The sequence below is a fragment of the Juglans regia genome, chromosome 4, assembly GCF_001411555.2.
Source record: "Juglans regia cultivar Chandler chromosome 4, Walnut 2.0, whole genome shotgun sequence".
Lineage (NCBI taxonomy): Eukaryota > Viridiplantae > Streptophyta > Magnoliopsida > Fagales > Juglandaceae > Juglans > Juglans regia.
The window spans coordinates 17,015,071-17,030,778 of NC_049904.1; the positions used below are offsets into that span (position 1 = coordinate 17,015,071).

General features: G+C 37.9%; 1 protein-coding gene across 1 annotated transcript; it reads left to right on the plus strand.

The window, feature by feature from the left end:
- The first annotated feature begins 412 nt into the window (after positions 1 to 412).
- LOC108984020 (pentatricopeptide repeat-containing protein At1g30610, chloroplastic) lies at positions 413 to 15,339 on the plus strand. The gene is made up of 9 exons (XM_018955846.2): positions 413 to 2,003; positions 2,935 to 3,126; positions 9,205 to 9,286; positions 9,407 to 9,595; positions 10,442 to 10,555; positions 11,880 to 11,970; positions 12,048 to 12,205; positions 14,066 to 14,497; positions 14,908 to 15,339. The coding sequence occupies exons 1-9, from the start codon at positions 811 to 813 to the stop codon at positions 15,283 to 15,285; spliced, it is 2,829 nt and encodes a 942-aa protein (XP_018811391.2). The 5' UTR covers positions 413 to 810; the 3' UTR covers positions 15,286 to 15,339.
- The last annotated feature ends 369 nt before the right edge of the window (positions 15,340 to 15,708 follow it).

The window sequence follows — 15,708 nt, forward strand, 5'->3', positions numbered from 1 at the left end:
CTAGGTTGTGTTTAAGTGTTGAGATGATTTGAATTGATTTGTAAATAGTAATATTTTATAGATCCATTGAAATGTGTTGAATGTATAAAGAGCAACACTATAGCCACTGTAAAAGTGTCTCGAAAAAATATTATTTTTTTATTTTTTTAATTATTATAAATATTTAAAAAATTAAAAAATTTATAATATTATTAAAATACATCCTTAATTATTAAATAAAAAAATAAAAAGGAGAAATGCTCGGGACCCATTGTCGGGATCCCAAACATTTTTTTTATATAAAATAGGTTTATATATAAATTTAAATGTATAAAATAAATCGAAATATATTAACTTTTAATGAGAAATAAAAAAAATAGTCGGTTGTATCGATAATTGATTTGAAATTGGTTGAGATGGAGTTGAGACTAATCTTTACACAGTACACATGCAACCTTTAGCGCTGTGAGCTGCAAAACAGCAATCCGCGCACTCTCCGCTCGCGATTTACGACTGCAAAGCCAAACCACCATCATATTTTCCTAAGATATTTCTTTGTTCCAAGGGAAAGAAGGCGAAGTAAATGGATAATTGACTTCCCGAATCTTGTGGCGTGTACAGAAAAGTCTGGAGAGCACAGTCCGGGGTGGTGGAACAGGTTTTCTTTTAGCCGAAAGGGACCTGGTAGTTAAAGCTTCCTCGTTTCAGTCCTCTTTAAACTTGACTTCGCTTTCCTCTTGGTTTATTTTCAATGTTCTTTGTTTACTTGGCAGTATTTGCCTCAGCAAGGTTTGTAAAATTTGGTTCTGAAATTGTTGGGGTTAAATTGAAATGGGTTGCGTAGTTAAATGCTCAAATGCTCAAATGGGTGTCTCTTATTTTGAAAGATATGGTGCTTTTGCTTCAAATTGTTCCTGCAATTCGTTCTCTTCGTATGAGCTTTTGATCCCTCGTAAACCCATTTGTCGTATTGGTTTAACTGTTAGGAAGAATGAGAAGAAGGTTCCGGTTTTTGGTTTTAAATTTCGAAATTCAAATACAATTAATGCTCTTTTGAAGGAAGAGTCGGACAATAGGTTGGTCAGTGGTGGGCTTCTTGAGAAGGAGCTCGAATTTAAGCCATCATTCGATGAGTGTTTGAAAGCTATGGAATCGGTCAGGGTTTCTAGGGACAAAAGGCACGCTAATAATAATTCTAAAAAACAGAAGCCGAATAATAATTTGACGGGAAAGGGTGTCTTCAGGAGACCACCAATGGAAGGAGGTGAAGAAAAAGTGAACTTGGAGGGGTTTGGTGGTTGTTCAGATCAAGAGAATGCATTTAAAGTTGTAAGACAAGAACGGTTGTCTATAAATGCCTATGGAGTTATGAACAAAGAAAGCCGGTTCAGAGGTAAACTCAGTTACAAAGGGAGAGAACGTAGAGAGTTTAAGAATGATCTTGATCCCAAAGATGGCGACGTAAATGCTAAATTGAGGAAGATTCCCAGGGAAGAAACGACAAAGGGAGTACTGGCGACACACCGTACTAGTCATATAGAACAACAATTGGATGACTCCAACTTGGGAAGAAGTCCAAAGGCTCGCAATGTTCAAGAAAGCTCAAGGGCATTGGCCCCTGTTAGGAGCAAGCGCCATAATATTGGCATAGAAGGGGAGCGTCTTTATGATGCAAGTTCCTCGGGTATGCTGAGGAAAAAGGTGGCTGACCCTAGCCAATGGGATCACAAATCAATCCGAAAAAGCTACAAGGAAGAGAGAGTTGGTGGTGGAAGAGACAAGGAAATAGGCAGCAGAATTGAGAGGAACTACATCTGTGTTAAAGACAATACTGACCATGAGTTTGTTCAGAACAATCGGAAATTTAGTAGAAGCAGTAATGTTTACTCAGAAAGAGTTGATGATGATGGTTTAGAGGTGGAAAGAGCTGCCTTCAAGAATTTTGATGAATTCAATGACATTATGGACAAACCGCGAGTTTCAAAGATGGAAATGGAAGAGAGAATCCAGAAGTTAGCCAACCGGTCTGTGCTCTATTCTTTTCTTCTTCACAGTGTCCCTAATATTGGAGTAAAATTTTGTTGACACCTGATCGTAATTATAATTGTTAATCAACAAATAAGATCAATTTTTGTTGACCTATGAGATTATATGCCCATTTTTTTATATTTGTTCTTGACCATATAATCTTTTATGCATTTGACCTCTCAATTAGATGGACAACATCAAGACCCTACTTTAGTATGTCTTGCATTTTGATCGATTCGCAATAGTTGGAATTTGATCAGCATGCAACAAAAGGGTGTATTGTAACAGGGTTTGACCTTTTTGTCAGATGACGTGATCCATCACGAACAGTTTTATAATATTCTGACGTGTTATGTCGCTTCTCTACTCTTCTGTATTTTGTGGACCTATGCTAATCAATCTATTTGGATTTATTACACAAAATTTCTGTGCTCTATTTATATCATGAATTGGAGTTTAGTCAACAATTTAATGGTGACGTGAATAGAGAAAGAAGAGTTAATAATACTAAATTTTCTTCATAATGTAGTCCTTTATGCCTGAAATGACAAAGTGCTCAAATGGAAATGAGCCTTTGGGTTAGTAAAGATATTTTCTGTCTTCTTCTTTTCTCTCTTCGGAAGAAACATGTTTGTTGGGGTGTATAACTTGCTTGCAGAAATTCACCGGTCTGATGCTTGATTCCAGAAAGATATCATTGTAAGCTTTTTACAGTGTTCTCTGCATTTTGTATGCCTCTGGAAAAGTTGTGTCCTCTCAATGCTTAGTGATAACATTTGGCACTTTTCTTGTCATGTCTTGATTCATTGTTTATCTTCCTTTATGTAATGCCAATCTTAATATCTAGTGTGTAGTGCTAACTTATCTTAAGTAGGCATTGTCTTAATTTTTTTTTTTTTTAATCTTAAAAGGTGTTTATTTTAACAGGTTGAATGGTGCAGACATAGACATGCCTGAATGGATGTTTGCTAAGACCATGCGAAGTGCTAGGATCAGATTCTCAGATCATTCTATATTGCGGGTAATTCAGATACTGGGAAAACTAGGAAATTGGAGGCGGGTGCTACAAGTGATTGAGTGGCTTCAAATGCGTGAGCGGTTCAAATCCCACAAGCTCAGGTATCATTTTCCCTTTTTTCTTCTTTGCTCTCATGAACATTGTGCATGTTTTTCAATCTGCTAATTTTTGTAAGGTCCATGCATCCAGATGTTATTTTTATTATTTATAAAAAAATATTGTGAATTTTTTATAAGAGAACTGTCTGATCTAGTATTATGAAAATTGATTGGAGCATTTGAGTAATGAGTTTGATGTAACTTTGATGTTATTCTGGATGTATCCCAATTTCATTGAGCTCAAAACCTCCCTTTTCAAAATTTATTGTTTCAAATTCCATTTAAAAAATTAATATACTTGTTTCATATCATTTTATAGCCTCCACATACATATTATGACAAAATTAAAGAGAAATTGTTACAATTGGATAACTTATCTCTTGGACTCTCAGAGAAAGGAGTCAATCCTCCTATTCAGTGTATTAAATCACGTTGTTGCCACCTTTGCTTATTTAATAGCTCTGTGATATGTTATATTTGGAAGAAGTGGTGGTTAAATTTTAGTGATATGTTGTGGTTAATGTTGGTAATGGGCATTCAGTTGTTAGAGAGGATTAAAAGGGGTCTGTTGTGGGTGGGATTGGTAGTTTTGTGTAGTCTTTCACAGTATTTGTGACAGTACTGCCAACAATGTTAGAATAGGCTGTGGTAGTTGGTTTGTCTTCTTGCAAATCAGGTTTAAATTGGGCATTATTGTAGAGGCATAGGAAAACTTGAAATCTTAACCTGAGAATGAATATAAAGATTCGCTGGTGATGTGTGCATCTCCAGCCAGTGATTCATGATGTTTGGCTGGAGGATCAAATTACCAATCAGGTGATAGAGAATTACCATACGAAGGGAGTCTTGGGCTACCACAGAATGGAAAATACCATCCCATAATAGTGGATAAGTGCCAGGAGCGACACATAAACTGTTGATGGCGTTAGACCCTTTCATATGCCAAAAGTCCGTGAGGCAAGTACTAGTATTGGGCCCTCACTTAACAACTCTTCCTGCCTTTAATATTTGTAATCAGGCAGAAAGAGAATCCTTGGTGGTTACAAGCAGATCTTTTCACACTAGTGAGATCAGTAGCATGATAGTGGAGGCCTTAATTGTAGGGGAAACATTTGGAGGGGGTGAAGAGATGGGTGATTGGTCTATGGTATTAAAAAGGGAGGAAATGGTAATAGTAGGGGCCCTAATCGTTTGCAGTCTCTAACCAAAAGGAGAGAGAGTAAAAAATTCTAAACGAATTATTTGGCCCCCAAAAGAATTTGAAATGATCCCGTAACCCTACGAAATTTGAAAAAAAAAAAACCATGGTCCCTCATAAAAAGAACTAAAAAAATACATTCAAGAGGTTTTTTCTAAAACTAAAAAATTAGCCCAAGTATCTAATCATATAGTTTTTTTAACTCAAAAGTTTGACTCTAATGTTTCTAAGGCCTCGTTTGTTTTCACAACTCGTCTTAACTCTTGTCATCTCATCTCATCCTATCTAATCATTACAATTTTTCTAAATTTCCACACAAAATAAAATAAACAATTCGATTTTTTCAAATTCCAAAACAAAAATAATATTAAAAAAATATATTCTAACAATATTTTATTCAACTTTTAATTTTAATCTCAACTCAACTCATCTCATCTGTGAAAACAAACAAGGCCTAAATGTTAAAAGATGTATTTTCCTAAAACTAACAACGTATGATTTTTCTCTATAATCTCTTAATCCCTTCAACCCTTTTTATTTCTGTTCACCAAAACCATAATTTTGACTAGAAATGTTGAGTTTCTCTATTGAAGAGAACATATAATTTGTAATTTATGATTTATTACTACCATGATGCGCATTAAGCATCTGTACTTGACGAACACAATGATATCTTTTGGGTATAGCTTTGTGATATATGGTTGCAAGACTTCTACAAGGAATTTAGATTGATAAGTAACCTATTTTTAAATTTTTCTTTTGAATATTTTTAACATTTGGGTCTTTCACTAGTTTGAAAGAAGTATAGGGCGTCTGAAACACTTAGTGATAGAATCAAAATTGTTCGACTTGTCGAAGGATGGAAACTCCTTGTTCATTTCTAAGAGGAGTAGGAGGGTGGTGAAAGAGATGAGGCTGGGGATGTCCACGGTGCAATGGTTCACCAAAACATTGGAGGACTGCCTGAAGGGTGATAAAAAGGATCTGTACACCACCTCGAGGGAGGAGACCAGAAGTTTCATTGCACAGAGATGCTCAAATGCCCATGGCCACTACATGGTTCTAGTGGAATACGGTGGTGGAACAAACTCAGTTGCTTTTTATTCCTCGAGAGGTTAGGGCCGGAGGAGAATGACGAATGCGCTGTGGGAGGTGGTTAAAGAGGGAGGGCATGCGATTCACAATAATTCAGAGGCCAGTGGTGGTGGTGAACCACCCACAAAATCGTTCATATAGGGAGACTCTCTTGCAGAAGACAGTGCTGACACTTTCCAGACAGCAAAATAGGGGTGGAAAGGCTCCTCATAGCTCGAGTACAGCAAGCACACAGTGGAACGGTTGAGGTGGCAGGCTCATCGTGGGTCTAGCAAAGGAGGACATGCGCTCTACTTTGCTAGAAATGAAATCACAGTTGTTGGCAATAACAGAGAAGGTGGAGGCTCTAATATGGTGTGTTGAGGAGGTATATAAGATGGGCTTGGGCCATGAGGTAAGTGGACCTAGCAATTTACTTAATGCCTAAAGAAGCAGTTGGGCAGTTGAGGGTGTCTAGGCTAGTTACAAGCCAAATGGGCCAATTCGTTGGGCTTCAGATAAAGGGCCAAAACAGAGGTAAAGCTGGGGTTGGAACCCAGCCCGTGTGGAAAATCAGAGAGGGGAGGGGGGAGATGCCGAGCCTTCTACCGGCCGGAGGCAGTCAACCTCGCAAGAGAAGGTGCCGATCGACTTGCGCATGGTCGAGGAACCCTCGACGGTGGCCCAAAAGACGAACATAGTAGCGGTGGAGTCGACGACAGCCAATCCAGTTATGGATTTCAACGTTTCCTCGCCGACAAACGTTGGATCTCTGGCACAATACAAAGACAGGCCAATGGGTGGAGGGGAAGAGTCTCAAGTGGCTTTTACTCCAATGAAAGGCTCTGGGCATCTCCAGTTAGCTCAGTACACACAGACAACGCCAATGGGTGGCAAGGAAGATTCTCAAGTGACTTTTACTCCAGCAAAGGGCTTTGGGCATGTCCAGTTAGCTTAGTACACATAGACAGCGCTGATGGGTGGTAGGGAAGAGTCTCAAGTGGCTTTAATCCGGCAAAGGGCTCTGGGCATCTCCAATTAGCTCAAGGTATGGTGGCAGGGACAGAGATGGGTATGGGGTTCAATGGGGAGAAGTCAATGCATTTTGACTCTACGTCGGAGTTAGAGGACGTAGACTACACTCTCTAGATGGTGTATAAGGAGGCTAAGGGGGATCCATAATTGTTTTGTACACTATATCCGCTGCTTGCAATGGGAGTTTCACCATCGGATTGGGTGACTCAAAAAGTGAAGGATATTCAAGATTGTGTGGGGATTTCATGTGAAGGGTTTGAGGAGCAAGTTAGGGCATTACTTATCGCTATTGAGGCAGGTCGATTTCAATCCCAAAAATCTGCTTCTAGAAAAAAGCGGGAGTTTAAGCGTCTCACTTGTTCAATTAATTATGATAGATGGGAGGGGAGTACCAGCAAAGGAAGATCTAAGGGGAAGTGTGTTTCTTCCCATGAAGCCTATAATCCTTTCTTGGAACATTCAGGATCTCAATGATCCTTTTGGTAAATTTGAAAAAAAAAATTAATGTGTCTTTTATTGCTCTTATCCCTAAGAAAGTTGGGGCAGTGGATGTGAAAGGTTTTTGGCCTATTAGTATCATTAATGGAGTGTATAAGATTATCTCTAAGGTGCTCGCTAATCGCATGAGTGCTATCGTGAGTAGTATTATTTCAAAATCCCAAAATGCTTTTGTGGAGGGGAGGCAAATATTGGATTCGATTTTGATTGCCAATGAATGCTTAAATTGTAGAATCATGGAGGGTACGCCCGGGCTCTTGTGCAAGCTAGACATGGAGAAGGCTTATAACCATGTTAATTGGGAGTTTTTGTGCTATTTACCTAGGAGATGTGGTTTTGGGGAGAGATGGATTTCTTGAATTAGGCATTGTATATGTACCGTTCGTTATTCGGTTTTGGTGAATGGCGTGCCGGAAGGCTTTTTTAACAGCTCTAGGGGATTAAGACAAGGGGCTCCCCTCTCTCCTTTGTTGTTTGTCATAGTTATGGAAGCATTGAGTCGCATGGTGGGAGCGGCTGTTAATGGAGGTTTCTTGCTGGATTTCCAGTGGGTGGTGTTAATATATCTCACCTTCTCTTTGCTGATGACACTACTTTTTTGTAAGCCGGACAGAAATCATATGCAATATTTGAGGGCTGTACTACTTTGCTTTGAAGCTGTTTCGGACCTGAAAGTAAATCTCTCGAAGTCTGAAATGATTCCTATGGGTAATGTTGAATAATATTCAATGCTTGGCAAATATACTGGGCTGTAAGGTTGCTTTGCTGCCCTTGAAATACCTTGGCTTACCGCTGGTGTGTTAGAAAAAATTGAAAGAAGATTGGCTGGTTGGAAACGAGTATATTTGTGCAAGGGTGGCAGATTAACTCTCATAAAGAGCACGTTATCTAATCTTCCTACTTATTTTCTATCCCTATTTCCATTACCTGCAAGTATGGCTTCTCGTATTGAGAAAACCTTTCGTAACTTTCTTTGGGGAGGTATAGGGGAGGAAACTAAGTTCCATCTTGTTGGTTGGGATAAAGTTTGCTCACCGATGCCTTGCGGTAGGCTGGGGTGCATAATTTGAGGTATTCAACAAAGCACTTTTAGAGAAATGGTTGTGGAGATATCATAGGGAAGGGAAGAGTTTGTGGAGAGAAGTAATAGATTCTAAATATGGGGAGTATCCGGGGGGGCTAGTGTTCTAAGGAAGTTAGGGGGACATATGGCATGGGGTTGTTGAAAAATATTCAAGCTGGATGGGGAAAATTCTCCAAAGCTTTTCAGTTTTGCAATTGGAAGAGGTCATGGTGGTTATATTTGGCATGATGTCTGGTGCAGTGAAAGGGCTCTAAAGCAGGTGTTTCCCATGCTCTATTAAATTTCTAGTGACAAAGAGGCTGTTGTGGCTGATCTATTGGTGTTTTCTGATGGTGCTGTCCATTGGAATGTTAGTTTTTTTAGAGCAACTCAAGACTAGGAAATGGATATGTTTATTGTTTTCTTTGACTCGTTGTATGCTATGTCAATTGACAATGAGATGGAAAATAAGATGATTTGCAATCTTGGAGGAAATAAAACGTTCTCAATGCTCCTTCTATATGGCTCTCTTGGGATTTTCTAATGATCATTGTTTTCCTTGGAAGGCTATTTGGAATTGCAAGTTACCTCCTAAGATTGCTTTCTTTATATGGACTGCATCTCTAGAGAGGATTCTCACCTCGGATAACTTGAGGAAACGTGGTATTACCATTTTAGATTGGTGTTGTATGTGCAGGAAAGACGGGGAATCAGTGGATTGTCTTTTGTTACATTGTGAAGTGGCCCAGGGTTTATGGAATGAGATCCTTAATCCGACCGGGGTGGCATGAGTTATGCATGGAAGAGTTAGGGATATCCTGAATAGCTGGACAGGTATTTGGAGAAATGCTCACATCGCTGCTGTGTGGTGAATGATCCCTCATTGCATTATGTGGTGTTTGTGGATGGAGAGAAACAAGAGGTGTTTTGAAGACGTAGAGCATTTTTTGGAGGAGCTGAAGCGATTTTTTTACACTACTTTACTCTCCTGGGCTTCGGCCATTATTTGTAATGCGGATAATCTCTATGATTTGCTTGTATCTCTCACTAGTGCTTAGTTGTAATTAGGCTTGTTTGATGTATGCTCCCAGTGTACTTGGGATATGCCTTTATTTTCAATAAAATTTTACGTTTACTTGTCAAAAAATGGCTGAAGAAGATCCTTGTCATTATGCATAAACACCTTTTGACAGCTGTCTGCTTTGTTTGGTAGATTTATATATACCACTGCACTTGATGTACTTGGGAAGGCAAATAGACCTGTGGAGGCACTCAATATCTTTCATTCAATGCTGGTAATGTACAAATATTTGTGTAATGTATTCAGTGCTTTTCTATAGTGAAATGCACCTTGTAAAGAGGGAAAGACAGCTTTGACATAACAGTACTAAAATTTCTGTTTCATTTCTCTCCAGCAACACATGTCTTCGTATCCCGACTTAGTTTCTTATCATTGTCTTGCTGTCGCTCTTGGACAAGCGGGGTATTTGAAGGAACTGTTTCATGTGATTGATATCATGCGATCTCCCCCCAAGAAGTTCAAAACTGGGGCACTTGGGAAGTGGGACCCACGGTTGGAACCAGATATCATTGTTTACAATGCGGTGAGTGGTACTAATGGAAATCCATATGCAGAAGATAATGGTCTTAAATTGCTCAACTGGTCCGTTACTTCAAGACACCCAAATGGCTATCAAAGGTCTTAAAAATGTTCAAATCTTAATAATTTTTTAATTGAGGCTTTTCTAGATTAGATACTGGCATGATTTGATAGTTTCTATACCTGATAATGACATATTTACGAACGAAGAATTTAGATATTATGGTATGCATGAGTCTTGAAATTGTCAGATGATCATTTTCTTTCCTTGATACATGATATTCTAATCTGTGGTGTGCAAAAGATTTTTCTGGAGCAATGAGGATGAGAAGAAGCTTAACTGTGGAATTTAAAAAAAGAAAACCTGAAGGGGAGAAAACCCCTCTCCTGACAGCAACCCCTCCCCACCCAAGGAGTGGTGGAGGGAAGCCTCTAGCATCGTCCGAAGCTGAGTGGGAAATTAGGGTGGATCTTAAGTAGTAAATTATGTTTTTCCTTTAATAGAGAGAAGTATTCTGATATTTTTTCAGTATGTTGTGTATTAGTGGTTTTTATTCAATGTCTGGTTTTTATTTTCTTTTCTTGAAGATTTTCTATCCTGTGTTTGATTTGGTTTTTGTGGTTGGGGAGGAAAATCTGTACTCTTAATGGGGTGAGTATCTTTGTGGTGAGGTTCGATGGCCTATTTGCATTTTTTTTATGCCCAGATTGTAAGGAGGTTCTATCATCATACTCATGGGTCAAGCCCCTTTGTGTTGTCTCAATGAATTTCTGTACTTATTAAAATATATTTGTTGTTTTCAATAGATCACCCTATATATGATGTTCTATGTATCTCTTCTTTATCCAGGTCCTAAATGCTTGTGCTCAGCAAAAACAATGGGAGGGAGCATTTTGGGTTTTGCAGCAGTTAAAGCAACAAGGCCAACGGCCTTCTTCTTCAACTTATGGACTTGTCATGGAGGTAATAACTTCCTCTAGTTTCCATCATGGTCTGCCTGACCATTGCATTCTTTTGCTATTATGGTGACACTTTTATATTTTTGGTCTTTGGTATTGTAACGCCCCAATAGAAGGTCCAAACCACATGATCTATACTCTAAAATGACTAGTTAATGATACAATTGGAGCCACATTGGAACCTTATAAACAGCAAAAACTTCTCCTTCCCAAGCAATGTAGGATCTCATACACCACCTGCCCTTATCCATATCATATGGGATATCACAATCTACCCCCCTTAAATTCCCGACGTCTTCGTTGGGCCTGTCCATTGTAGGTGGCACGGCTCAAGTCCCACATTTCTGGTTGGGACCTGTCTTTGATACCATTTATAACGCCCCAATAGAAGGCCCAAACCACATAGCCTATACTCCAAAATGACTAGTTAATGATACAATTAGAGCCCCATTGGAACCTTATAAACATCAAGAACTTCTCCTTCCCAAGCAATGTGGGATTGCATACACCACCTACCCTTATCTATATCATATGGGGTATCACAGGTATACTCCTTTATAATAATCATTTTGTTACTACTAAGACGATTGTGGGTTTTCAATTGGATAGTGATTTGCATAAAAATTTCCCTTTCCAGCATTCGGTTATCCAGAGTGATTACTACCACTTCAATTCTGTGACTAATTTGACTTCTGTCATTACAATTAGTTCCCCCCCCCCCCAGAAATTTGTATTTAACCCAGAATTTTACTTTTTCCTGAGCTAGATTCCGTCATCATTGTTTTGCCAATGCACTGAAACATGAGACAAGAAACTAAGCATATGTACACAAAATAATATATTTATGAGACTTGTAAACGTTATAAATTATTGCAGATGTCAGTAGTTGAGAAAAAACTGCAAATATTATAAGCTCCTCGAATGAGCAATTGAGATATCTAATGAGAGCCCCATCTGTCTTTTGCTTGTAGACTTGCACAAGACATCTATATTCAAGTCCATTACTGGCTTTTTAATAAAATTAAGAAACTAATTTATATATGATGTGATTAAATTCATTATCAACAATCATTGTTTTTTACTTTCTCAAAAGTACTTTGGTGTGGCAATGAGTGATGAGGGTTGATAAAATGTGTGATAGAACTGCCTTCAGCTGAAGAAATGCTTTTTTATTTTTATTTTTTTCTGAAACTTACATATTATATTGTTGTAGGATTTGTGAAACTGTTAATAGGTCGCTATATATTTTGTGTCTTCATCCTGAAAATTGCTTCTATTTTGTGAGTTTTAACCGGGAAATCTATACCTAATTGGTTTTCACTTAATAGGTGATGTTTGCATGTGGCAAGTACAACTTAGTTCATGACTTTTTCAGGAAATTGCAGAAATCTTCTATTCCAAATGCTTTAACATATAAAGGTAACTTAGTCTCGTGTTCTCTTTTAGATGCTATTATATTGTAGTTTAATTATGACAATGACCACTTTTATACACAGTTGTGGTGAATACACTTTGGAAAGAAGGTAAAACAGATGAGGCTTTGTTTGCCGTTCAAGACATGGAAAGACGAGGAATAGTAGGTTCTGCATCTCTTTATTATGACCTTGCTCGCTGTCTTTGTAGTGCTGGAAGGTGCGAAGAAGCATTAGAGCAGGTAATTTTTGTTGTGCTTCATCTTTGGTTTTACATTTTTACACGTGAATTTGCTCTTATGTGTTTAAGCTTTGTATGCTGCTACATCAACATGCATTACAGGATAATTTACTGTTATGTGTCTAAAAGCTTAGATAATGCTTCTTTTAATTCCGGGAGTTGCATCATGAGAAAAGTTGGTAATGCAAGAAAATAATGGTATATAGTGGGTGTATAATGCTCTCTTCTTTTAATTCTTCTCCCAACACCTCTCTCTCTCTCTCCTTTCATTTACACCCTTTTTTTTGGCACCGGGTGTTTGGGAACAGTATCCCAACTAATCTCAGGGTGCACAGGCCCCCGGCAAGGAGTTTGCCGTAAATGCACCTCGGGTAATTCATTTACACCCAAAATTAACACATCTTCCTTCGGTTTCCATCTAAACCTCCCATTCTGGGTTGTATTATGTTAAATTCCCCATGCTCTGTATAGCATTACAGTGTTGCTTCTGCATCCCCATACAATACCTTTACAATTCACAATGTCCTTTTTTTTATGGGTTAACTCACAATATCCTTGAAGTTAGAGGTGTCGTATCTTGTGTGTGTATGTATATAATTTGTTGAATTAATAGGGGTTCTCAAAATTAGTGAATTCTAGAGGTCCCCTATATTAGGTTCTATCAACTGATATCCTTTGATACTATATGTTTCAGGAACAAACTTGGTATTCATTTCAAATAATAGTATTTCCTAATATTTACTTTCATTTTTTAATTCAGTAAGTTTATTATTGTTTATAATATACAACACTGAAATCTATTTACATATTTTATACATAATTCCATCAAATTTGAAGCGATATTTCTTACTGGTTTCTATTCATGTGTTAATATAATGTAACAGCCTTTTAAAGCTACTATATGCTCTGATTATTCAAGGCTTTCAACTTAGGTTTTTATTCATTCCTACGCGAGTTCACACAATAATAGAAAGGAAAACATGAAAAAATATAAAAAAGATTCTGTGATGATAATAAAATTAAAAGCTTAAACGTATTCCACGGTGGCTAATTTTTTGGAGGCATAATTCTAACTAATTTCTTGTTGGTGAGCTAATTCTAACTAGGCAATTAGTAATTACTTTCTCAAGCCATATGAGTGAAAGGAAATTCCTAAGAAATGGTTGTCTTTTGTCTCTATTTTAAACCGGTTAATATAGAGACTCACTATTACAAAAGTCTCAGTAGAATATACATGACCTAAAACATTTCATAGCAAAAGCACTGGTGCTAAAATGAATTTGTGGTTACATCATGGCAAAATGAGAATCATTGTTCAGGGCATTGATGACACATTGGTTATATACCATCATTCTCCTTTATGCACCTCCCTTTTCAATTCTGCTATCGCTAATGTGCATGCATATCACTAGCACAATGTAAGGATAATATTTGCGAGTGGGATAAAATAAACAGCAGCACCTATGGATCAAGCCATTTAGGGGTGCATAGTTCTTTTCTTGTACCCACAGAATAAGGTATTCTTTGTCTTTCCCAATGCATTGAATCCAGTATAACATGTAATGGTGGACCTTGGCATTTTCTTACCTAATATTCCTATAGCATTCCACAATGGTGGTGCCAAGTATGGTGGTGTATGATACACCTTTTAGCCCCTTTCTTGGGAGAGGCATATGGTTAAAGAAGTCAACTTGAATCTGAACATGGCTCACGTCCGATGTGATCAAATCTGGGGTTTGTTTTCACCTGCAAAGATTCCTATACCTGGCTTAGCTACTTTTCCAGAATGTGCATTTTATGATGTACGTAATATTCATAATTAAAAGCTTGATTACGTATTGGATATTCATTCTTTCCACAGATTGAGAAGATTTGTAACGTTGCAAATAAGCCTCTAGTAGTGACTTTCACTGGCTTAATTCAAGCTTGTCTCAATGCCGGAAACATTCAAGATGGAGCATTGATTTTCAACAAAATGCACAACTTTTGCTCCCCAAATCTTGTTACCTGTAATATAATGCTGAAAGCATACCTAGCACATGGGATGTTTGAAGAGGCAAAAGAGCTGTTCCATAAGATGTCAGAAGATGGGAACCGTATCAGCAGCATATCTGATTACAAGGTTCGAGTAATACCGGATATCTACACATTCAACACCATGTTAGATGCATGCAACGCAGAGAAGAGGTGGGATGATTTTGAGAATATATACAAGCGGATGCTGCACCATCGATATCATTTCAATGAAAAGCGCCATCTTCGGATGATATTGAATGCTTCTAGAGCTGGAAAGGTATTGCCCCTCCCTCCCCCATTATTCATCTCATGGCATCAAGTTGGTGCTTGTTTGATGATGATATTGAAAGGAAATTTATCTGTTATGCTATTTATCTATTGGAGAAAATTGAATGATTTCCTATTGATAACTGAGGATGTTCCTGGACTCCGAATATACGCACCCATGCACACAGACATGAATATGTATGCACATATATAATCCTTTGTTTTTAGTTTGTTCTTTAATTGCCCTCCCAAGTATTAATTCGCCATCCACCCTGCTTTATCACAAATTAGCAGCATGCCAGCATCTGCATGTCACTTGGTATTTCCCTGAAGTAGAAATCTTAAAAAAATAACATTCTTGTTAAATTTAATCTTTAGTTCTATATTTATTCACTATTGGGAACCCTGCATGCTTGGCAGGAAGACCTACTGGAAACAACTTGGAATCATTTGGTTCGGGCGGGTAGGACTCCACCAACTTCTCTCGTCAAAGAAAGGTTTTCCGTGAAACTAGAGAATGATGATTATACTGCTGCTCTTTCATCAATTGCTAGTCATCCCATGAGTGAGTCGCAGGCATTCTCTAAGGTGGCATGGTTGAATTTACTCAAGGCAAGTGCTCACAGGTTTCAGAGGGATGCTCTTTTTCGGTTAATAGATGAGGTTAGCATACTTATTAACAGAAGTGAATCGCCAAACCCAGTATTTCAGAATCTGTTATCAGCTTGTAAAGAATTTTGTAGGACTCAGATGACATTAGCTGAGATTAAACAAATAGAACCTGTCTATACAAACTGAATTAGCTTTAAAACCTTGATAAAATATTTGAACTTGTTCATCGATTCTTCGCTATTAAATCTCGGAACAAGCATTCCTGCTCATGTGTGATCAGATATTTAAAACCTTCATCTTCCTATGGGTAATTTGGAAGCTGTGGGGTTTCAAAGTAAAAAAGAGGATTCTGCCTTGATAATCATAAGTATTTCCAAGTTTATGGGAATATATAAGGGTAATGTCGAAGCAAGGGTGGTTGTCTCTTCTGAAAATGGCAAATCCGTTGTTGGGCTGATCAATTCTCACCTTTTGATGAACTATTATGAATGTAGGCTATAAAATACCTAATTTTTAAAAGCAAGAGTTTCGCTTCTGTCAACTCACATAATCCATTCTTGTGTTATATATTCATAAATTTTGTAATTTCAGTTTAAAGTAATTTGAAAG

What these genes read in the sequence shown, in the direction of transcription:
- LOC108984020 (XM_018955846.2), top strand. Translation starts at nt 811, where the DNA reads ATGGGTTGCGTAGTTAAATGCTCAAATGCTCAAATGGGTGTCTCTTAT. An exon ending in ATATCTTTCATTCAATGCTG is followed by an intron (nt 9,287 to 9,406) that starts GTAATGTACAAA and finishes ATTTCTCTCCAG; the next exon opens with CAACACATGTCTTCGTATCC. An exon ending in ATATCATTGTTTACAATGCG is followed by an intron (nt 9,596 to 10,441) that starts GTGAGTGGTACT and finishes TTCTTTATCCAG; the next exon opens with GTCCTAAATGCTTGTGCTCA.